The sequence below is a fragment of the Schistocerca serialis genome, chromosome 6 (genome assembly GCF_023864345.2).
Source record: "Schistocerca serialis cubense isolate TAMUIC-IGC-003099 chromosome 6, iqSchSeri2.2, whole genome shotgun sequence".
NCBI lineage: Eukaryota > Metazoa > Arthropoda > Insecta > Orthoptera > Acrididae > Schistocerca > Schistocerca serialis.
Genome location: NC_064643.1, coordinates 84,576,226 through 84,600,130, shown reverse-complemented (window position 1 = coordinate 84,600,130; position 23,905 = coordinate 84,576,226). Strand labels below are relative to the sequence as shown.

Genomic DNA, 23,905 nt, shown 5'->3' with positions numbered 1-23,905 from the left:
TCGAAACAACACTTGCAAGATGTCGGCGGGCATTATCCTGCAACACAATAATGTCGACCGCCAACATTACTGGTCGTTTGGATTCGATGCGGCTATCCAATTTTTGCTAAATTGTCCACGTACCCGCAGTGCGTTAATTGCGACGCCGTGTTCCAGAGAGTCAGCGAGCAGTGGGTTGACGGACGGCGTCGTGCTGTTACGGTATAACGCCCGCCCACATATAACCAAGCCTGTTTCGACTATGACGCACACGTTTCGCTGGGAAGCCCTTACACATACTCTATACACTACCCATCTCTCCCCTTGTAACTTCCATATTTTCGAAGTTTTGAAGAAACACATTCGAGACTGCCGATTTGTTTCGGATAAAGAGGTGCAAGAATGGGTACAATCGTGGTTCGTTAAGCAACCGCAAAAATTTTTCCATGAAGACATTGACCGTCTTGTCTCACAGTGGGATAAATGAATTACGGTTATTACTTTTGAAACAATAAACAGTTTACTCATTTTTTTCCATTTGTCTCATTTCCATTTGATTGCTCCTTATATAAAATAATCTCTGTTGATCCTATACAGACTGCAACCTCATAGATATAGTCCTCAAACTTCGTGATCGTGATTTGTGGCAATACTTGTAGGGCACATGCAATAGATACAAATAAGAAAGTGGACTATTCACGTATCAATTATGTATGACTTGTACGCTACGTGTTTCGTTTTAAAACCTTACAATTATTTTCACAGCTATTAAAGAGGGGTTAGTAACCTGTACGGGATTAGGAGAAATAATTTATACTTTTAAGTCTGGTTTAAGACGTTGGTGTATTAAAAATTGAATTTTACTTAAATAATTATTTTCTAATTTTAGTCTTTGAGTGTGAAATTTTTCAAGCGATTTCATACATTTTATGAGATTACAACACAGCCACGTGATAAATTTCATGTTTATTTTAGTTTCTCTTCACCTGACTCCATTGCTATATTGCTTCCCACATACAGACGAGAAGGTAAAAATCAGAGATATACGAGCTCACACAGAGGCTTTCCATCAATCGTTCTTCCTGCGAACCATTCCTGACTGGAACAGAAAAATGGGAGAACACACCACACAAAAAGTGAGTTAATATTGCACTCTCATCCATTTTGCCCTATGTTTAAAATTTCAAGTCTCTAGTTCATTGAGAAATTAGGTTCAAATCAATTGCAAAATTTGCGATATTCATCTCCTCTCCCCCCCCCCCCCCCCCCTCCTGAGCCGTGCTCGTCTGCTCGTTTACAGCCTGGAGAGCATTCTGACACCACCTGCACAACATAAAGGGCAGCCTAGCTGTCAGGCATTACGAATTTTATCCACCTCCACGCCCACCCCTACCGAATAGACCGACAAGAAAGTGACTTAATATTGCATTTTTATCCACTTCTGAGCTATGTTTATTACTTCAACTCTCTAGCTTATCAGGGAGTTATTTTAAAATCATCTTCAAAAGTTGTATCGACCAGACAGACAGGCAAGAAAGTGGCCTAATAAAACGTGGCAAAAATAAACTTTGTGATGGAAATACTTCCCTGGGATGAAAAATGACCTCTTACTGAGGAATATATATTAAAAACTAAGAATTATAAGACATTGGAACATATATGTTGAGGTGTGGAGCATTATTAGAAGACAACACCTCCTGGTCAAAGAATCGAGAAGGCAGAGTGGCACAGCTACCATTCCACAGACAGCAGTGAGGGGGCAGATGGTTGGTGGAGTCTCTTCAGACTGCACCAGTTGCTTCTTGTCAGTGTCAGGAAGCACCAGTACTATGTTTTGAGTTTTAAAAAATGTTCAAATGTGTGTGAAATCTTATGGGACTTAACTGCTAAGGTCATCAGTCCCTAAGCTTACACACTACTTAACCTAAATTACCCTAAGAACAAACACACACACCCATGCCCGAGGGAGGACTTGAACCTCCACCGGGACCAGCCGTACAGTCCATGACTGAAGCACCTTAGACCGCTCGGCTAATCCCACGCGGCTTTGAGTTTTATTTTCAATGCATGTTCATTTTCAATTCATGAACATTTTCCGTGTTCACTGTGTCTTGTCCGAAGGGAGAACTGTAGGAAGTTCAAATTGTGAAAAAACAAAACAAACAATAAGCAGGTGGACTGTAAATTGCTAAGGAGAAAACAGTTAGACGTTCAGCTGCTGCTGCTGCGGAGTAGGTAATTCGTCCATTAAAATCTCTGCCTTCACCTCCATGTCTTATCAGTAGCAACGATATACTTGCTGATCCACATCATATTAGTTCCCTATCTCCCCGTCCTCAAAACGCCGGAAACCATAAGTTTCCTGTTGTGACAAGAGGAGAAAAGCATGATATATAACACAGGAAATTCGTCATTCGTTGATCTAAAATACTTCTTTCAAGCTGGTACAGATCTTTTAAATAACATACACAGAATAAAACATTTCACACCATAATATACAGTTAAATGGTCCATTAAACTATCAGTATCTCATAGCACTTCTTTTTCTTGTCTCAAAGTGTACTTTCATCTTTGGCTGAATAATGTTACGTCGCTGCTGTTGTTGTTGTTAAAGTTCATTCACAACAGACTGCAACACGATTTCCCTAATACACTAACTCATTGTAGCTTATATTTGTTACTGGAGTGCAGTGATTCCGCAAAATAAATTTTACTTTTTGGTGATCTATTACTCGATAAAGCCAACTGTGGTCCCACACTAGCAGGAGTCAACTTGGTACGTGGCTACCAATAGTCACACACCAGTTCAGTTGTTACCATTGCAGGAGAAGGCAGTGGAACGTATTGGAAAAGCGTTTGAGTTGAATAAATAACAGTAATAGAGAGATTCGACATTAGATAGAGGTGAGTGGAGAAGCAAGGGGGAGGGGTGAGGGCAGGGGTGGTAACCGGGGGGGGGGGAGGGGGGAAGAAGAGCGATGAGATTTCACCACGACCAACAAAGAAGTATGATCAACATTCTTCTTGCAGTAAGTGTGATACTGAAGATCTGGTAAGAGTGACCTTTTTCCCCCAGTGCAGTGCACACCCGCATGACATATGTGGATGAATTCACCTTACAGTCACTTGCACAGTTGAACATTCTGTGTTCAGCTCTCTAGTGCTCCATTCGAGAGGCCGTTGGCCACTTATGGATTCTTAGAAGCAGAGACGCTACAGTCTCCCTGTCGACCGCGATGGAACGCAGATGTATAGACGAGCCAGTGGTATGGCCATACCTGAGTGTGTGTCGGTGTGAATAGCAAAAGACATGCAATATTAATCGACATACTTTCGTAGGCAGCAATCACTGATTCACAGTACGTGTCTGTTATGTCTTCAGGAAAAAAAATGAAGTAACAGAATTTTATTTCATGGAGTATTTTAAATTGACGAGAGTACCCCAAGCCGAATTCGAGAAACAAGAATTATAATAAACATGAGTAAAGTGATGACTGGAACCATAACGCTTAACAGAGATAAGAGACATGGGTTAGCTTATCGCCCACACTTTTTGGTATTTTTTTTATTGAAGACTTTCTTGATAACAGACAATGAAGATTAACTGGGACATTATCACAGGAACAGATAACTGGATAGACACAACGGCATTTGATGGAGACCAAATAATTTTGTAAGACAGTGGGCAAGATCTCCAAATGCCACTGTATTTTGTGAACCACATATGCGTGGAAGGCACATTTAATAGCTCTCACAAAAATATTGTTGCCTTTTAAGGAAAAGGCATTATACATATGGAATAAATGCAATACATATCAGGTAGTGCGTGGCACAGCACACACAGCACTGGTCAATAAACCGACAAAACAAAAATTAAATTTGATCAAGCAACGGCTACAGCTTTCTCGGCAACACGAAAGCATGGCGAACCGCGTATGCTGACCACTGAAATGAAATTTATGAGGCACCCAGAAGGGTCCCAGTGTGAGATATTAGATGAAAAATGGAGACATCAGAGCTGGGGGGAGGGGGGGGGGATTTATTTAGTTGACAAAGGAATAAAAAGAAGGGGGCTAAGAATGACTAGAGTATATTGACTGGATGACAGGAGGCACACTAACAAAACAAGTATTGAACGACAAACGACAAGGAAAACGAGACACCAGAAGACTGTAGAAGGGATGGCTGGCCTTAGATTGGAACAGGCGAGGAGCCCACTGCTTTATGGGGGGTAGGACGTCAAACGGGCCGACTTGGAGCAGGACATTTCAATTTCCACTGTCTATACTTTTACAAATAAATTTATAAAACTTTGTCAGCATGACCAGGAAGGATTCAGAATTCACACTCTTAGCAGTGGAAATTGTAAAACATAACGAAATAATTTTTTTACATGTGAAATTTCATCACTTTTTCACTTACTAATGGCTGAATTTGTTGTTATAGGTACAGTTTTATTCATAAGTTAGAGAGATTCTTCGATGAATTTTGCACAGCATACAAACCATATTTAAGGGTGTACGAAACTCTAGAATTTTCCAAATCTATTAAAAACTGTGGTAAAAATTGAAGTAGTTAACTACAAAATTTATGTTTTTTCTAAACATGAAGTTTAAAATACAACAGCTCATTCGTTTTTTCATAAATTAAATAAATGCTAGAGTTTCATGCACCTGTAAGTGTGGTATGTATGCTGTGCAAAATGCATCGAAGAATCTCTCTAACGTATGAAGAAAAGTGTACCTATAGCAACAAATGCTGCCATTAGTAAGTGAAAAAATGATGAATTTTCACACGCAAAAAATTTTTATTTTGTTATGTTTTCGAACTTCCACTGCAATGAGTGTGAATCCTGAATCCTTCCTGGTGATGCTGACAAAGTTTTACGAATTTATTTGTAAAAGTATAGACACTGGAAATTAAAATGTCCTGTGATGCTCCAAGTCGGCCCGTTTGACGTCCTGCCCCCCTTAAGTGGTTTGTTTAGACCAAACGTAGATTCACACTTACTACCAGAGAATAAATGAAGATCAAGACATAGTATGCAAAAAGTATTGTCGATGGCGTGGGTACAGCCAATGATTTAAAGGTTGCTAGACCTTTGATGTTCCCAGAATATCGGACAGTGCGCTCCTCGGTCACGAACACCCTCTGGCTGGGACCCCAGTTGGCCTCGTCGGGTAATACGTGAGCTCACTGTCGGACAGCCTCGCTGTCAGTGTCACTGTTGTGGGGGGCCTGTCTGGAGCAGACGGCCGCCTACTGGTTTCGCTCCTGCTGCAGCTGGGAGAACACCTGGTCCATCTCGGGCAGGCGACGGCGCAGCTCTCGGTCCACGTCCATGGAGAGCAGCTCTTTCTGGACGCGCAGGCGCAGCGGCTCGGCGAACGCGGACATGATCTGCTGGCGCAGCAGGTTGGGTAGCACGTTCACGATCAGCTCGGCCACGTAGTCGGCCGTGCCCAGCCCGTCGATGCGCGCCTGGATGTTGCCGATGCGGACCAGCAGGCTGTCCAGCGTGGGCCGCTTGCGGGTGTCCAGCGGCTGACTGACGCTCACCGCCACCTGGGGGAGAGGGCAGCGTCGTCACCGAGTGTGCACTCACTCACGGCACCAGCAGACCAACGGGCGGGATAGGGTTAAGCAGGCCGGAAAAGGCAAGTACGAACATTCAGGCAGACTTGCCCAGGTTTGCCTGCGGGAAAGATACATCTTCAGTGAAACCGAGACGTACCCAGATCCTTCGTATGGCAGCCACACTCATTAACCGCCATTAGGCACTCAGTGGGAGAAATGAGACGGGTTGCACGCTGTCCCCGATGTTATTCAGTCTGTACACTGAACAAGCAGTAAATGAAACAAAAGAACAATTTGGAGTGGGAATTAAAGTCAAGGGAGAAGAAATATAAACATCGAGGTTTGCGATGATATTGTAATTCTGTCATGAAAGAGCAGCTGAATGGAATGGACTAGGTCTTGAATGGTTCAACAGAAAAATGTTGAAAATTAGATAAGTAGATCACAAAACTAATGACGAGGGGTACTGAACAGAATTAAAGAGAAAAGAAATTTGTGGCACATCAAAAAACGAAACGAGTATAGTGGAACGTAGTCAGTCGAATTAAGTCAGGTGATACTGAGAGAATTAGATTAGATAATGAGACAATTAGAGTAGTAGATGAGTTTTGTTATTTGGGCAGAAAAATGATTGATGATGACCGAGGTAGAGAGAATATACAATTTAGACTGGTAGATAGGTAGATCACAAAACTAATGAAGAGGTACTGAATAGAATTAAAGAGAAAAGAAATTTGTGGCACATCAAAAGCGAAACGAGTATAATGGAATGTAGTCAGTCGAATTAAGTCAGGTGATACTGAGAAAACCAGATTAGGTAATGAGACAATTACAGTAGTAGATGAGTTTTGCTATCTGGGCAGAAAAATGATTGATGATGACCGAGGTACAGAGGACATAAAATGTAGACTGGCAATCGCAAGTAAAGCGTTTGTGAACAAGAGAGGTTTGTTAAGAAAGTATTTGTATGGAATGCAGCCATGTATGGAAGTGAAACATGGACGGTGAACAGTTTAGACAAGAATAGAATAGAGGTGCTACAGAAAAATGTTGAAAATTAGATAGGTAGATCACAAAACTAATGAGGAGATATTGAATAGAAATAAGGAGAAAAGAAATTTGTGGCACAACCTGACTAGAAGAAGGGATCAGTTAGTGGGGTACATTCAGAGACATAAAGGAATCCCCAATTTTGTACTGGAAGAAAGCGTTTCGGGTAAAAATCGTAGAGGGAGACCAACAGATACAGTAAGCAGATTCAGAGAGATGCAGATTGCAATTTTGACTCGGATATGAATAGGCTTGCACAGGATGGAGTAGCGTGGAGAGCTGCATCAAACCAGTCTTTGGAGTGAGGACCACAACAACAGCCACTCAGCTCCATAGGAGTTAGACTTGTCATTAATGGCTAATGGTTAGTGAGACATTAAACTTTCACTGAAACTTTCTTGGGTGATCTGTCGGACTGTATTATTGAAACCTAACAAGATTTCTACGAGCCAGCTGCTCAACATCTTCAGGTGCTACTTAACTGTTGCTGTGTTAGTGAAGTACCATCGCCATTGATAATCCAGACTTTTATGTTTCATACAGGGTTATTACCTTGGGGATGTACTTCTTTAGGGCCTTTTTGTTCGTCTGTGAGTTACCTTCTAAGTGTTGTGTAGACCATCCATCTGATAGTACTATGACACGTAGGACACGGTATCTTTGCCAGGTGTGTGGTAGACTTCCGTTTACATTATTTATGTCTCTAAAAGCTCCTGTAAATATGGAAACCATTTGTCAAATTTTACTATACTGGTCAAATATGTGACGATTACAGTGGTGTTTCATGTCTTTATCAGAAATATAGCGTGTTTGACAGAAATTTTGACTGGCGGAAAATGTGACAAGATGGCAGACATTGCTTTTGTTGATGTATCACCGCATGTTTAGTGAAATGTAGCTTTATTAAAATTTATCTCACCATATCCTGAGTTTCCACGACCATGTAAACTACGATCAAGGATGAAGACAAAATAGCACCGGAAATTACCAAAATAGCAGAGGTATCTCAACTTTCCCAGCCTAATATTACCCTGGAAAACCTTAAGAATAAAACTAATATTCTATACACAACACATCCACCCACCCAGCATCCACATTCATACTCCGCAAGCCACCAGATGGTGTGTGTACTGGTTCTCCGGTTCTTCTACGGTCCATGTTTCCACAATGTGGTACTTTAATGAACCACGTTTACAGGAATAAGTACATGAGAATAAATTTTCGATCCTTGTGTCTTCTTTTATAATGGGAGGGCCATTTACGAGTTTCACTGTCCATTCACAGAAAGTTGATATAATCATTAGGTTCCGAGTATAACATTTATTTTAATTTGTTTCCACGTTTATATTTCTCTCTCAATTTAAATCATTCACTGGACCAGTGTCTTGTTTTTTTACCTCTTCTTTAAACGCAGTGCCAGAGAAAATGTCAGAAACACTTTCTCTGCATTCATAGCCATTTCCACTAATGTAAAAATACAATATAAACGAACAGCGTGTGCTTCAAAAATGAAGTTAAATTGACAAACTTTGTTAGTACGTGTAAGGGCTTGTTTGTCAAATATGTGTCTAGAGAAGAGCGAATTTGACGAACAAACTTGATCGTCTGCGACGGCCTTGACTGAGCATCTAAAATCGTCTATTTTCCTATGCGTTTTGTGCTTGTTTTGCTGATGGCTACTTTATACACTGGTTATCCAAAAAATAGCAGTCGGAAAGGGCGGGCTATAACGTTCTCATAGGGGACGTCGACGTCCAGAGGCCCCTGCTGGAGAAAAGCATGTAAGTGTGGGCGAAGTGGTGGTGCCCGGCTTAGCTGCCCTAGTTTTGACTCCCTATCGGCCTTACCTCGCCTTGTGCGTTTGTGTGTGGTCGACGATTCCTTACTGCTGACAGTGCTTTGATGACACGAAATCCCGTGTTTGTTAATTAAATTGCCAGCCACAAGTATTTCTACAGCTTCTTCAAAGACGGAGTCGCAGTTACGTCGAGGCAGACAAGAGGCTCTTGGTCTCCCCGTAGCTCATGACGTGGTCAGCAACAGCTGTTTTTTCTGACTGACTTAATTTGGTGTAACATTTGTGTTCATCACTTCTGTCTGGTCAATGTATGACTTTCCACACTGGCGCAGGATCTTGTGTGTTGCTGACCTCCTTAGACGTAGGTCGTCTTTTACGAACCCAGCTCGTTTTCACTCGCATCAGCGAATGGAAGACACGTTTTATTGAATGTTTTTCGAAGAGCCAGCCAATCTTGAAGGACATGCTGAGGAACGCTTGGCCACAAAACAACTACACTCCTGGAAATGGAAAAAAGAACACATTGACACCGGTGTGTCAGACCCACCATACTTGCTCCGGACACTGCGAGAGGGCTGTACAAGCAATGATCACACGCACGGCACAGCGGACACACCAGGAACCGCGGTGTTGGCCGTCGAATGGCGCTAGCTGCGCAGCATTTGTGCACCGCCGCCGTCAGTGTCAGCCAGTTTGCCTTGGCATACGGAGCTCCATCGCAGTCTTTAACACTGGTAGCATGCCGCGACAGTGTGGACGTGAACCGTATGTGCAGTTGACGGACTTTGAGCGAGGGCGTATAGTGGGCATGCGGGAGGCCGGGTGGACGTACGGCCGAATTGCTCAACACGTGGGGCGTGAGGTCTCCACAGTACATCGATGTTGTCGCCAGTGGTCGGCGGAAGGTGCACGTGCCTGTCGACCTGGGACCGGACCGCAGCGACGCACGGATGCACGCCAAGACCGTAGGATCCTACGCAGTGCCGTAGGGGACCACACCGCCACTTCCCAGCAAATTAGGGACACTGTTGCTCCTGGGGTATCGGCGAGGACCATTCGCAACCGTCTCCATGAAGATGGGCTACGGTCCCGCACACCATTAGGCCGTCTTCCGCTCACGCCCCAACATCTTGCAGCCCGCCTCCTGTGGTGTCGCGACAGGCGTGAATGGAGGGACGAATGGAGACGTGTCGTCTTCAGCGATGAGAGTCGCTTCTGCCTTGGTGCCAATGATGGTCGTATGCGTGTTTGGCGCCGTGCAGGTGAGCGCCACAATCAGGACTGCATACGACCGAGGCACACAGGGCCAACACCCGGCATCATGGTGTTGGGAGCAATCTCCTACACTGGCTGTACACCACTGGTGATCGTCGAGGGTACACTGAATAGTGCACGGTACATCCAAACCGTCATCGAACCCATCGTTCTACAATTCCTAGACCAGCAAGGGAACTTGCTGTTCCAACAGGACAATGCACGTCCGCATGTATCCCGTGCCACCCAACGTGCTCTAGAAGGTGTAAGTCAACTACCCTGGCCAGCAAGATCTCCGGATCTGTCCCCCATTGAGCATGTTTGGGACTGGATGAAGCGTCGTCTCACGCGGTCTGCACGTCCAGCACGAACGCTGGTCCAACTGAGGCGCCAGGTGGAAATGGCATGGCAAGCCGTTCCACAGGACTACATCCAGCATCTCTACGATCGTCTCCATGGGAGAATAGCAGCCTGCATTGCTGCGAAAGGTGGATATACACTGTACTAGTGCCGACATTGTGCATGCTCTGTTGCCTGTATCTATGTGCCTGTGGTTCTGTCAGTGTGATCATGTAATGTATCTGACCCCAGGAATGTGTCAATAAAGTTTCCCCTTCCTGGGACAATGAATTCACGGTGTTCTTATTTCAATTTCCAGGAGTGTATTTCAGCGAGACTACACCGATGGGGAATCGAAACCTGGACAGCCATGGCGCCAACCGACTCTTTGTCTGTGCACTTTCAATGGAGTCTACAGGTTGCGACAAGGCATTCTGGCGCGTCCCACACAGAGCATGCAGATCTTTTCTCCAGAAGAGGGCTCTGGAAGTCAATGCCCCCTGTGATGACGTTAGAACCTGGCTTTTGGCAATGCGGTTTTCTAAAGAACAAATGAAGGAAGTGGGGATCCACAATAACTAGCCACTCCTTCACTCCACTTCAGGTGTGCTCCAGAGCTGTGTCTTGCCCCTCTTCCCCCCCCCCCCCCCCCCCCCCCCGTCCGCCTGCCTTCCTGATTTACATCCTTTACACTGCAGACATCTCCTCCCCTCTCACTTGCCTCTTGTAATATACCACCATCCAACTCTCGCATGCCTCCCTCCAATGTCACTTCAATCTCCTGGTTGAGTGATGGGAGCATCAAGTAAATCCACAGACAAGCCAAACCACCATCTATGATCCTACCAGTAAGCGATGCCACCATCCAGGTTTCCACTTCTCGATCGACGACAAACCCACACTTCACAGAAAACTAACATGGAATGCACACCTCCTTACCATCCAACACAGAGCCCAGTTGATAGTATTAACAGGCATCACCTGGGGTCTGCACCCTTCTACCTCGCGCCCATATAGCCCCTCATCTGTACCATCTTAGCATAACCCAACACTGTCTGGACCTCTGTCTGTCATAAGTTCTCCATATCCCTTGATATCCTGGAGAGACACGAACTCAGCCTCACTTCCAGTTTCTGACTCCTACTTGTATCCTACACCTACTGATCCACTTCTCACACCTTCTTCTCTTCTACATACGGATCCAATACATTAATCACAAAAGTGGCCTCACTAACTTGTTACTAACCAGTATTCCAGTTACCGCTGTGCCACTGCATCCATATCCCTCCTATGCACCTTCATGCCTTATTGATCCTCTCCAGTTGGAATTTTAACCAGCTGACACTATAAACAGAATACATCTATTCTGTGGTATATCCTTCACTCCAGGCCTAATGACAATGGCCCACTCCATAGGATCCTTCCGCTACTTTCCTTCCTCCTCCTTGACGATTGTTAGTCGCCTCATGCAGTTCCACAAGGCCCCATAGTTACACTCAACATCCCACCTCAACCGTGAACACGATCATTTCCATGCGTCACCAGCATGATCATCATACCATGTTGTTGTTTGTTCTTGTGGTCTTCGGTCCAGAGACTGGTTTGATGCAGCTCTCCATGCTACTCTATCCTGTGCAAGCTTCTTCATCTCCCAGTACTTACTGCAACCTACATCCTTCTGAATCTGCTTAATTTATTCATCTCTTGGTCTCCCTCTACGATTTTTACCCTCCACGCTGCCCTCCAATGCTAAATTTGTGATGCCTTGATGCCTTAGAACATGTCCTACCAACCGGTCCCTTTTTCTTGTCAAGTTGTGCCACAAACTCCTCCCAAATTCTGTTCAATACCTCCTCATTAGTAATATGATCTACCCATCTAATCTTCAGCATTCTTCTGTAGCACCACATTTCGAAAGCGTCTATTCTCTTCTTGTCCAAACTATTTATCGTGCATGTTCCACTTCCATACATGGCTGCACTCCATACAAATACTTCCAGAAACGACTTCCTGACACTTAAATCTAAACTCGATGTTAACAAATTCTCTTCTTCAGAAACGCTTTCCTTGCCATTGCCAGTCTACATTTTATATCCTCTCTACTTCGACCATCATCAGTTATTTTGCTCCCCAAATAGCAAAACTCCTTTACTACTTTAAGTGTCTCATTTCCTAATCTAATTCCCTCAGCATCACCCAACTTAATTCGACTACATTCCATTATCCTCGTTTTGCTTTTGTTGATGTTCATCTTATATCCTCCTTTCAAGACGCTGTCCATTCCATTCAGCTGCTCTTCTAAGACAAAATTACAAAGCCATAGGTGAACCTCAAGGTTTATATTTCTTCTTCATGGATTTTAATTGCTACTCCAAACTTTTCTTTCGTTTCCTTTACTGCTTGCTCAATATACAGATTCAGTGACATCGGGGATAGGTCACAGCCCCGTCTCACTTCCTTCCCAACTTGTCTTTCATACCCCTCGACTCTTATAACTGCCATCTGGTTTCTGTACAAATTGTAAATAGTCTACGCTCCCTGTATTTGACCCCTGCCACCTTCAGAGTTTGAAAGAGAGTATTCCAATCAACATTATCAAAAGCTTTCTCTAAGTCTACAAATGCTAGAAACGTAGGTTCGCCATTCCTTAATCTTTCTTCTAAGATAAGGCGTAAGGTCAGTATTGCCTCACGCGTTACAAGATTTCTACGGAATCCAAACTGATCTTGCCGAGGTCGGCTTCTACCAGTTTTTCCATTCGTCTGTAAAGAATTTGCGTTAGTATTTTGCAGCTATGAGTTATTAAACTGATAGTTCGGTAATTTTCACATCTGTCAACACCTGCTTTCTTTGGGATTGGAATTATTATTTTCTTCTTGAAGTGTGAGGGTATTTCGCGTGTCTCGTATATCTTGCTGACCAGATGATGGAGTTTTGTCAGGACTGGCTCTCCCAAGGCCGTCAGTAGTTCTAATGGAATGTTGTCTACTCCCGGGGCCTTTTTTCGACACAGGTCTTTCAGTGCTCTGTCAAACTCTTCACGCAGCATCGTATCTCACATTTCATCTTCATCTACATCCTCTTCCGTTTCCAGAATATTGTCGTTAAGTACATCACCCTTCTGAAGACTCTATATATACTCCTTCCACATTTCTGCTTTCCCTTCTTTGCTTAGAACTGGGTTTCATACCACAACAGCTTTATTATCATCATCGATTATATTTTAACAGCAATAGAGGAACGATCTAAGAAGGTTTAAAAATCATGAATATCGACCACAGACTCCACGAGGCACGGACGAAAGGAACGTTTGCCTGTAGGTCTGATCTCGCGAGGCAGTGCGCTGCCGGGCGGCCGCGGCAGAAGCGGCCCCACACGCGGTGTTGGGGCGCGGCTCACCTGTATGTAGTCGACGGTGAAGCTGGCGAGCCCCGAGCTGGTGACTAGCCCGGCCAGGCTGGCGTCCCAGTGGCAGGAGCCGCGCAGCCGCTTGGTGCCGACCTGCGCGTGCGCAGTCAGCACGTTGCTCTCCTCGATGAAGGTGACGCCCGGCTCGCGCGCCCACTTCTCGTCCTCGGGGTCGACGCGGCGCTCGAACACCACCAGCTCCTCCACCTCCTCCTCGAACTGCGCCGCGTTCGCCGTGCTGTTGTCGGCCGCGTCGTAGACGGCCGTGTCGCCCGACGTGCCGTTGGAGGCGGCCACCACGCGCCGGCGCACCTTCATCAGCTTCTGCGCGCTCACCACTTTGCGCTCCATGTCGATGGTCACCTCACCCACTCGGTGGAAGGTGGCCAGACCGGTCATCATCATCCCGGAGAGGTCCACCTGTTACCAAAGAACAGTTGCGCCTTATCCGCCACAGTACCGGCTCTACGACTTGTTCCAAAAATGGCTCAAATGGCTCTGGGCACTATGGGACCTAACTTCTGAGGTCATCAGTCCCCTAGAACTTAGAACTACTTAAACCTAACTAACCTAAGGACATCACACACATCCATGCCCAAAGCAGGATTCGAATCTGCGACTGTAGCACCTAGAACCGCTAGCCCACCCCGGCTGGCCGACTTGCTCCTTTTTTTTATGAACCAAAAAACGACAAGCCATAAGTTTAACTAAACGAAATCAACAATATAACACAGGAATCAGCTTGCTTAATTCTTCAATGAACTCCTCGACAGAGCACGAGGAGTGACCCATGAGGAACCCTTTCACTTTCGATTTGAAAGTGCGTGGATTACTGCTAACATTTCTGAATTCTTGTGGTAGGTTATTGAAAATGTATGCAGGAGTATACTGCACACCATTCTGAACAAGAAGTCCGAGTCCAAATTCAGGTTTGATTTCCGCCGAGTTTTAACTGAGTGAAAGCTGCTTATTCTCGGGAATAAGCTGATATTGTTAACAAGAAACGACCGTAATGAATATACAGGTTGGTCCATTGGTAGTGACTGGGCCAAATATCTCACGAAATAAGCATAAAACGAAAAAACTACAAAGAACGAAACTCGTCTAGCTTGAAGGGGGAAACCAGATGGCGCTATGGTTGGCCCGCTAGATGGCGCTGCCGTAGGTCAAACGAATATCAACAGCGTTTTGTTTGTTTTTTTTTTTTTTTTTTTTTTATAGGAACCCCCAATTTTTGTTACATATTCGTGTAGTACGTAAAGAAATATTAATGTTTTAGTTGGGCCACTTTTTTCGCTTTATGATAGATGGCGCTGTAATAGTCACAAACGTGTAAGTACGTGATATCACGTGATATTCCGCCAGTGCGGACAGTATTTGCTTCGTGATACATTATCCGTGTTAAAATGGACCGTTTACCAATTGCGGAAAAGTTCAATATCGTGTTGATGTATGGGTATTGTGATCAAAATGCCCAACGCACGTGTGCTGTGTATGCTGCTCGGTATCCTGGACGACATCATCCAAGTGTCTGGATCGTTCGCCGGGTAATTACGTTACTTAAGGAAACAGGAAGTGTGAAACGCCAACCACGACTTGCAACAAATGATGATGCCCAAGTAGCTGTTTTCGCTGCTGTCGCGGCTAATCCGCACATCAGTAGCAGACAAATTGCGCGAGAATCGGGAATCTTAAAAACGTCAGTGTTGGGAATGCTACATCAACATCGATTGCACCCGTACCATATTTCTATGCACCAGGAATTGCATGGTGACGACTTTGAACTTCGGGTACAGTTCTGCCACTGGGCACAAGAGAAATTACGGGACGATGACAGATTTTTTGCACGCGTTCTATTTAGCGACGAAGCGTCTTTCGCCAACAGCGGCAACGTAAACCGGCATAATATGCACAATTGGGAAACGGAAAATCCACGATCGCTACGACAAGTGGAACATCAGCAACCTAGGCGGGTTAACGTACGGTGCGGCATTATGGGAGGAAGGATAATTGGCCCCCATTTTATCAATGGCAATCTAAATGGTGCAATGTATGCTGATTTCCTACGTAATGTTCTACCGATGTTACTACAAGATGTTTCACTGTATGACACAATGGCGATGTACTTCCAACATGATGAATGTCCGGCACATAGCTCGAGTGCGGTTGAAGCAGTACTGAATAACATATTTCATGATAGGTGGATTGGTCGTCCAAGCACCATACCATGGCCCGCACGTTCACCGGATCTGACGTAGCAGGATTTCTTTCTGTGGGGAAAGTTGAAAGATATTTGCTATCGTGATCCACCGACAACGCCTGACTACATGCGTCAGCGCATTGTCAGTGCATGCGCGAACATTACAGAAGGCGAATTACCCGCTGTTGAGAGGAATGTCGTTACACGTATTGCGAAATGCATTGAGGTTGGCGGACATCATTTTGAGCATTTATTGCATTACTGTGGTATTTACAGGTAATCACGCTGCAACAGCATGCGTTCTCAGACATGATAAGTTCACAAAGGTACATGTATCGCATTGGAACAACCGAAATAAAATGTTCAAACGTACCTACGTTCTGTATTTTAATTTAAAAAACCTACCTGTTAGCAACTGTTCGTCTAAAATTGTGAGCCCTATGTTTGCGACTATCACAAAGCTAAAAAAGTGGTCCAACTATAACATTCATAGTTCTTTACGTACTACACGAATATGTAATAAAAATGGGGGTTCCTATTTTAAAAAACGCAGTTGATATCCGTTTGACCTATGGCAGCGCCATCTAGCGGGCCAACTATAGCGCCATCTGGTTTCCCCCTTCAAGCTAGACAAGTTTCGTTGTTTGTGGTTTTTTCGTTTGACGCTTAATTCGTGAGATATTTGGCACGATCACGTTCAATGGACCACCCTGTATATATTGACAGGCCAATGTCAGAACACCCAGACTAGTCAACAGGATCGACAAGAGGTTCGCGAACTTAATCCACTTATTGCCCTAACTGCCCGTTTCTGAGTCAAAAATATCCTTTCACAATGGAAAGAGTTACCGCAAAATATAATACTATAGGACATAAGCGAAGAAAAATAAGCAAAGTAGACTACTTTTCGTGTCGAACGATCACGTACTTCAGTTATCAAAAAAAAAAGGTAGCATTAAGCTATTAAACAAGATCCTGAACGTGGGCTTTCCACGACTGTTTACTATCTATCTGAACACCTATAAATTTGAACTGTTCAGTTTCACTGATTATACGCCCATTCTGTGAAATCAAAATGTCGAGTTTTGTTGAATTGCGTATTAGAAACTATAAAAAATGAGTATTACTATGATTTAGCGTTAGTTTATTTTCTACAAGCCATCAACGTATGTCATGAACTGCATTACTTGAAACCGAGCCAATGTCGCACACAACATATTTCAGTACCAAGCTAGTGTCATCAGCGAACATAAATATTTTAGAATTACCCGTAAGAATAAAGGACATATCATTTATATAAATTAATAAATATATCATTTATATAAATTTATATAAACACGAGTGGCCCCAACAGTGATCGCTGGGACACCCCTTTGATGTCGTAAATTGTTTGTTAAGATCGTATGTGACATTACCCCTTATGCTTGATAGGAATCCGACAGTAACTGACAATGTCGTTTGAGGATATTATTTTGTGGTCATGCTACGTTTTGTTCTGTAATGAACATGTTTAGTACAGGGTGTTGAAAAAAAGTGACTCGATTTTGGACGGTAATAATTACAGAATATGGGAAGCTCCGGCAAGGAAATGTGTATTGTTTGAATGGACGTGGCCTAGAGTTTAGGAAAAACCCCATGCGTCTTCTCAATTCACAGTCAGTCAGATGTAAGATGGCATCCGCTCAACAGAAGGCGTTTTGTGTGCTGCAGTTTGCAAAGAGTGAGTCACTGCGTGTATGGAGACTCCAGAACCATCGTGACGTTGTTGAGGACGAAAGAGACTAACCAATAGCCATTTGTAAGAAAAAGTGTAAGGTGTCTTCTTTTTTGAGGAACAAACAGTGACTGGAATGACCTATCTTCAAATGCTACAGAATTCGCTTTTTCCACAACTTCAGGAGGACTCCGATAATTTCATTTTTCAACAGGATGGAGCTCCACGACCCTGGCACAACAACTTACGTCGGCACTTGAATGACACACTGCCGCGACGCTGGACAGGTCGCACCGGACCCCGGAACATTGCCCTACATTCCGCACCTCCCTCCAATACTAAATTGGTGTTCCCTTGACGTCTCAGAATGTGTTCTATCAACGTATCCCTTACTCTAGTCACCTTATGTCGCAAATTTCTTGTCTCTCAATTCTACTTATCAGATACATGGTCTGCCTTGCCAATCTTCCGCATTCTTCTGTAGCATCACATTTCAAAAGCCTCTGTTCTCTTCTTATCTAAACTCTTCATCGTCCATATTTCACTTCCACACGCGGCTACACTTCATACAAATAACGTCAGAAAAGACTTCCTAACACTTAAATCTATATTCGATGTCAACAAATTTCTCTTCTTCAAAAATGCTTTTCTTGTCATTACGAATCCATATTTTATATCCTGTCTGCTTCAGCTATCATCAGCTATTTTTCTGCCCAAATAGCACAACATATCTACTACTTTACGTGCCTCATTTCCTAATATAATTTTCTCAGCGTCACGTGATTTAATTCGACTACATTACATTATCCTTGTTTTGCTTTTGTTCCAAAAATGGCTCTGAGCACTATGGACCTTAACATCTGAGGTCATCAGTCCCCTAAAACTTAGAACTACTTGAACCTAACTAACCTAAGGACGTCACACACATGAATGCCCGAGGCAGGATCCGAACTTGCGACCGCAGCGGCCACGCGGTTCCAGACTGAAGCGCCTAGAACCGCTCGGCCACGCCGGCCGGCTTGCTTTTGTTGATGTTAACCTTATACCCTCCTTTCAAGACACTGACCATTCCGTTAAACTGCTATTCCTAGTCCTTTGCTGTTTCTTGATAGAATTACAAAAATGGGTCAAATGGCTCTGAGCACTATGGGACTTAACTTCTGAGTTCAGCAGTTCCCTAGAACTTAGAACTACTTAAATCCAACTAACCTAAGGCCACCACACACATCCATGCCCGAGGCAGGATTCGAACCTGCGACCGTAGCGGTCGCGCGGTTCCGGAATGTAGCGCCTAGAACCGTTCGGCCACCCCGGCCAGCACAGAATTACAATGTCATCGGAAAACCTCAAAGTTTATATTTCTTCTCCCTGGACTTTAATTCCTACGCCAAATTTTTCTATGGTTGCTCAATATACAGATTGAATAACGTCGGGGATAGGCTACAACCCTGTCTCATCCCTTCTTACCCACTGGTTCCTTTTCATACCCCTCCACTCCAATAATTGCCGTCTGGTTTCTGTACAAGTTGTAAATAGTCATTCGCTGCCTGTGTTTCACCCCTGCTGCCCTTAGAATTTCATTGAGAGTATTCCACTCAACTGTGTCAAAGCTTTCTTTATGTCCGAGCTGATCCTTTCTCCCCTTGTAGGTGAGGGACAACATAATATTTTCACACTCTGAAGAGAAAGCTGGCGATCGAAATTTCATGAGAAAGTCCTGAGGCAGTGAAATACGCCTTCATTTCTGTCCACGTCTATGATAGGGTTCTCGGAATCTCTTTATCTCAGTGATTTGCGTTTCTCCCTTCTCCAAGTCATCCATATCGCGACATTAGTTCACAGTACACTTGTTTCTTCTAGGTAATTCGTAACCTGTTTCCTCACATCCATCTGTCTGATATCTTCTAAGAATGTGCATTCCTGATTAATTTTAATGTTGAAAAATGCAACACCATGATCCCAAACAGCGTCTATATCCTAAAACTAAGTGCAATAGAAAATAAAAACACTAACATTAAATTTTCATCATTAGTGACATAAAGAATGTACGTAATTAGGAAAAGAATTACTACAGAAATAAAATCACAATTTCTTAACACGAGGAAAAAATATTGCAAAAATAGATCACAACAAAGAAAAAAGAGGTAATTTACTATACTGACCCTGCAAGAATAGTCGCGGTAACACTAATGACAACAATAAACAAGCAACCACCAGTCCAGTGCTCTCTCGATCCGCAACCCCTCTCGAGTTTAGTAGGTACTTACCACAACTGTTCCGTGTCCGCCCTCCCAGGTGAAGTTGGGCACTCCCATGGGATCGTAGCCCATCTCCCGAATCTTCTTTCGGACGTCGAACATGGCCGTGTCAAATGGAGAGATGGAGTTGGGGAAGCGCTGCGGAATTTTGGCGACGTTCTTGTTGATGTCGCCACGCACGTTCTTGTTGACCTCTTTCAAGATGAAGGGCTTGATGCTGTCGAAGATGAACGTACCCACTGAGTTCAGGATTCCCTGCGGACAAATTCATAAGCCAGAATCCCAAGTGAAACGATTTCTAATATCTAATGGCGACATTACAAACATGGGTAATACATCTTCCTGCGTCGCCCGATCTCGAACAACGCATTAGACGATAAACTTCTATTACTGCCATAAGCATCTCGTTTATACCGGGTGATCAAAAAGACAGTATAAATTTGAAAACTTAATAAACCACGGAATAATGTAGATAGAGAGGTAAAAATAGACACACATGCTTGGAATGGCATGGGATTTTATTAGAACCAATAAAAAAAACAAAGTTCACAAAAGTCCCACAGATGGCGCTGGACAGCAAAACGTCAGTGACTGCGCATGACAATCGTGTATAAAAGGAGCTGCAATGAGAGAGAGAATCAGATGCCCCAGCAGTCGCAACATGTTGACGTTACCTGAAAAGGCGCTTTTAGTGAAGCTGTATTATCAGAATGGGGAATGTGCTAGTTCAGCATTACCATCCTACCGCCATAGGAAGGGGATTCGAACGTGTAAAGGTCCGTTGACAAATGCAGCTGTGGCGAGAATGATTTCGAAGTTCGAAGCCACGAGGTGTTTAGACGATAGACCCGTAGTGGCCGACCGAGCACAAGGCGTAATGCTGCTCAGACAGTTCAGGAAGAAATGGAGACTGTAGCGGGTTCGTCTATGCATGGGGAAGTCAGCGCTCGTGCAGTCGCACGTCGCACCGGTATTCCATACACTACTGTTTGGTTGCCACTTAGGCGTACCCTCCGATGCTATCCGTACAAAATCCATCGGCATCATGAACTGTTACCTGGCGATTTAGTGAAGCGGAGGGCATTTGCGGTGGGGGCGTTGCAAAAGATGGCGGAAGATGACGATTGGTTGAGTAACGTGTTGTGGACCGACGAAGCTCATTTCATGCTCCGAGGGTCTGTCAACGCCCACAACTGCAGAATTTGGGTTACCGATAATCCTAGAGCTGTCGTGGAAACTCCATTGCACGATGAGAAAGTCACGGTATGGATTGGATTTACCACATCTACCGTTATCGGGCCTTTTTTTCTTCGAGGAAATGCGTGATTCTGGTTTTGTAATTGCTACCGTGACGGGTGAGAGGCACGCCGATATGTTACAGATTCGCATCATCCTCAGCCTGGCTGATAAACACCTGCTGGAACGTACGATGTTTATGCAGGATGGCGCTCCACCCCATATTGCTAGTCGCGTGAAAGATCTCTTGCGCGCGTCGTTTGGTGATGATCGTCTGCTCAGCCGCTACTTTCGTCATGCTTGACCTCCCAGGTCCCCAGACCTCAGTCCGTGCGATTATTGGCTTTGGGGTTACCTGAAGTCGCAAGTGTATCGTGATCGACCGACATCTCTAGGGATGCTGAAAGACAAAATCCGATGCCAATGCCTCACCATAACTCCGGACGTGCTTTACAGTGCTGTTCACAACATTATTCCTCGACTACAGCTACTGTTGAGGAATGATGGTGGACATATTGAGCATTTCCTGTAAAGAACATCATCTTTGCTTTGTCTTACTTTGTTATGCTAATTAGTGCTATTCTGATCAGATGAAGCGCCATCTGTCGGACATTTTTTGAACTTTTGTATATTTTTAGTTCTAATAAAACCCCATGCCATTCCAAGCATGTGTGTCAATTTCTACCTCTCTATCTACATTATTCTGTGATTTATTCAGTTTTCATATTTATACTAACTTTTTGATCACCCGGTACATCTCAGTGAAAATGTTGTATGACCACTGAATGACCTTATTAATACTTCGTAGGTTATTTAATATTTTACAATACGTAATCAAGCGAATACAAAAATTTCACCATTAAATTTACATGATTCTGCAAGCAGTTGTTTCGTAGTCATGTGAGTCTGAGGAGAGTAATTTGTCTTTAAATACTGCTTTGAATTATTACAAAACTCGCCCGTTATTTCCGCTTCGGCTTCCGAAATTAATAATTTCTTGTGCCCGGTATTTACGCTGGTCTGAAAGACGTTAATATGGTTGGTATCTGATGGCGATTTTGACAAATACTTATGACTTCAAATCCTGAAGCACGGAATGAAAGAATCTGAAAATAAAATTTCTTTAGTCTAAAATCAAAAACAAAACAATAAGCAAAGTAAATGAAATATGTTCTAACGTGCACATCTCTGAAATGAAAATACGCTGCTATGTATACATCTTGCAGCTCTTTCCTGTACTATATATCAAAAACTTTTTCACGAAAGTTATGCAATTTCTTAAACCATTTTCATTGCAGCTTTCACTTCAACGTACAATATGACCTTGAAATAACCCCTCCACAGGCACTGATAAATTGAACAGTGTACGCAAGCCGAATTGCCCCGTTCACGACTGGAACCACTGTGCTTTCTACTGGACTGCGCTGAGAAAGCAGGTTATATACAAACGCCGCAGAATACCAGCACAAGCAGTCTGGTCGAATATAGCAGCTTCTCTAGCAGCCCATAAGCCACACAGTGGAAGACCTCGCTCAGTCCTCACGCCTGTGATTGAAGATCATGGGCTATATTCAACTGATGAAAGTTCTAAATTCTGGAACCAATGCGTGATTATTGGCAGCAGATGGTGAAATTGCCGTAACCTACTATATCATGTCCTTCAGGCCACAAGGTCACCGTGGCAGATTGCGGCTTGTCAATGGCACTTGTAAACAGGTGGTGCAGATCCATTGCTTTCGTCTCACCTTCTGTTTACAAATGCAGTGCCATTTACAAGAGATTGTTTGTGAATTTTCATAATCATCGTGGGTTCTATGATGGAAACAGCCGTGCAATCTCAATCAAAATATAGGCAAGCGTTCTTGGCGATATCTTAACACTGCATTGTGTACTACCGCAGATGTCGATTTGGGTCAATTATCAGGATTTTTCATTAAAGTAATACCTACCTTGCCAGAGGATCTGCTATGTCAGCAAAGACTGCAGATATGATTCAAGCACAATGGTGCACCAGCACATACTCACAACATATGCATCAACTTTTGACTATGACATTTCAGGATCACTGGATTGTTTGACGCAGCCCCACACCTAGACCTCCACCGTTCCCCATTCCTCGACATTCAGATCAATTTGCCAGCGCTTTTCCAGTCAGCGTTATGCATATAGCAAAGATCGAGTCCACCGTGTATGCCTGTAGTCCACCGTGTATGCCTGTGCATAAAATTACAACCGAGTCACCTTCAATGAGTGTTGAGTGTGTGATTCCTTACTGTGAAGGGCAGAAGGGTGCATTGCTACAGCTGGAAGTCGCGCTGAGCACCCATGTGAACAACTTTCACGAAAGGACCTCTCACTCTTGTGGCCAACTGGTTGGATCTCATAAGTATACATTTCCACATTCATGTTTATTAGCCTTGTTTTTATTGTAACGATAGTATCATCTCTCAGTATATTCCATACTTTTTTGACACGATACATACAGAGAGCTTCAAAAAAGTGTCTCATACTCTTACAGCAGATAGTAGGGTCACTACCAGAAAAAAGTCCCACAAACATATATGCAGAAACATACACTTGTTGAGATAAGCCATTTTGCCCCAACACAACTAACTCTCTGACGTTGTATGTGTCCAACGTGATTACCACTCATTGCAACACATCCTTCGTTTACTGCTCGAGAAGGATTGACCATGTGATTGACATGTCACACTGATCACATACCTCTCGCAACAAAGATTCTTCCATATCCAGTGTGTAAAGTGATCAATGTCTACAGAGAAACCTTGTCCTTGTTGTGAATTATTCGGCCTGCAAGTTAGGGACAACTTGTTGGACAATTTTTTAGATGGAATGTGGCATTAACGATGTCGTTATGTGTACATCCACATTCAATGACGTTGAAATCGTATTCTGATAACAGCACAGAATCAAAATTTTATGTTCGGAATGGCTGATGTCAGGGACAGATGTAAGGGCTATGTCCGTCAAACAGCATTACAGACTGGGATATAGTAGATACAGAAACAAATTCTACCAATTAGCCACGAGCCTGAACTTTAACAGGGGAAGAATCTACACCATACCTAAAA

The 23,905-nt window shown here is 43.8% G+C and overlaps 1 protein-coding gene across 1 annotated transcript in view; it reads right to left on the bottom strand.

Annotated features, from left to right (window-relative positions):
• Positions 1-2,385: 2,385 nt before the first annotated feature.
• The window catches only part of LOC126483736 (uncharacterized), a 96,542-nt gene continuing 75,022 nt past the window's right edge, over positions 2,386-23,905 (bottom strand). The window contains exons 4-6 of the mRNA XM_050106853.1: positions 19,587-19,832; positions 13,397-13,825; positions 2,386-5,544 (exon numbers count right to left, since the gene is read on the bottom strand). Coding sequence (XP_049962810.1) covers positions 5,239-5,544; positions 13,397-13,825; positions 19,587-19,832 — 981 coding nt within the window. The 3' untranslated portion in view covers positions 2,386-5,238. The remainder of the gene's footprint in view (positions 5,545-13,396; positions 13,826-19,586; positions 19,833-23,905) is intronic.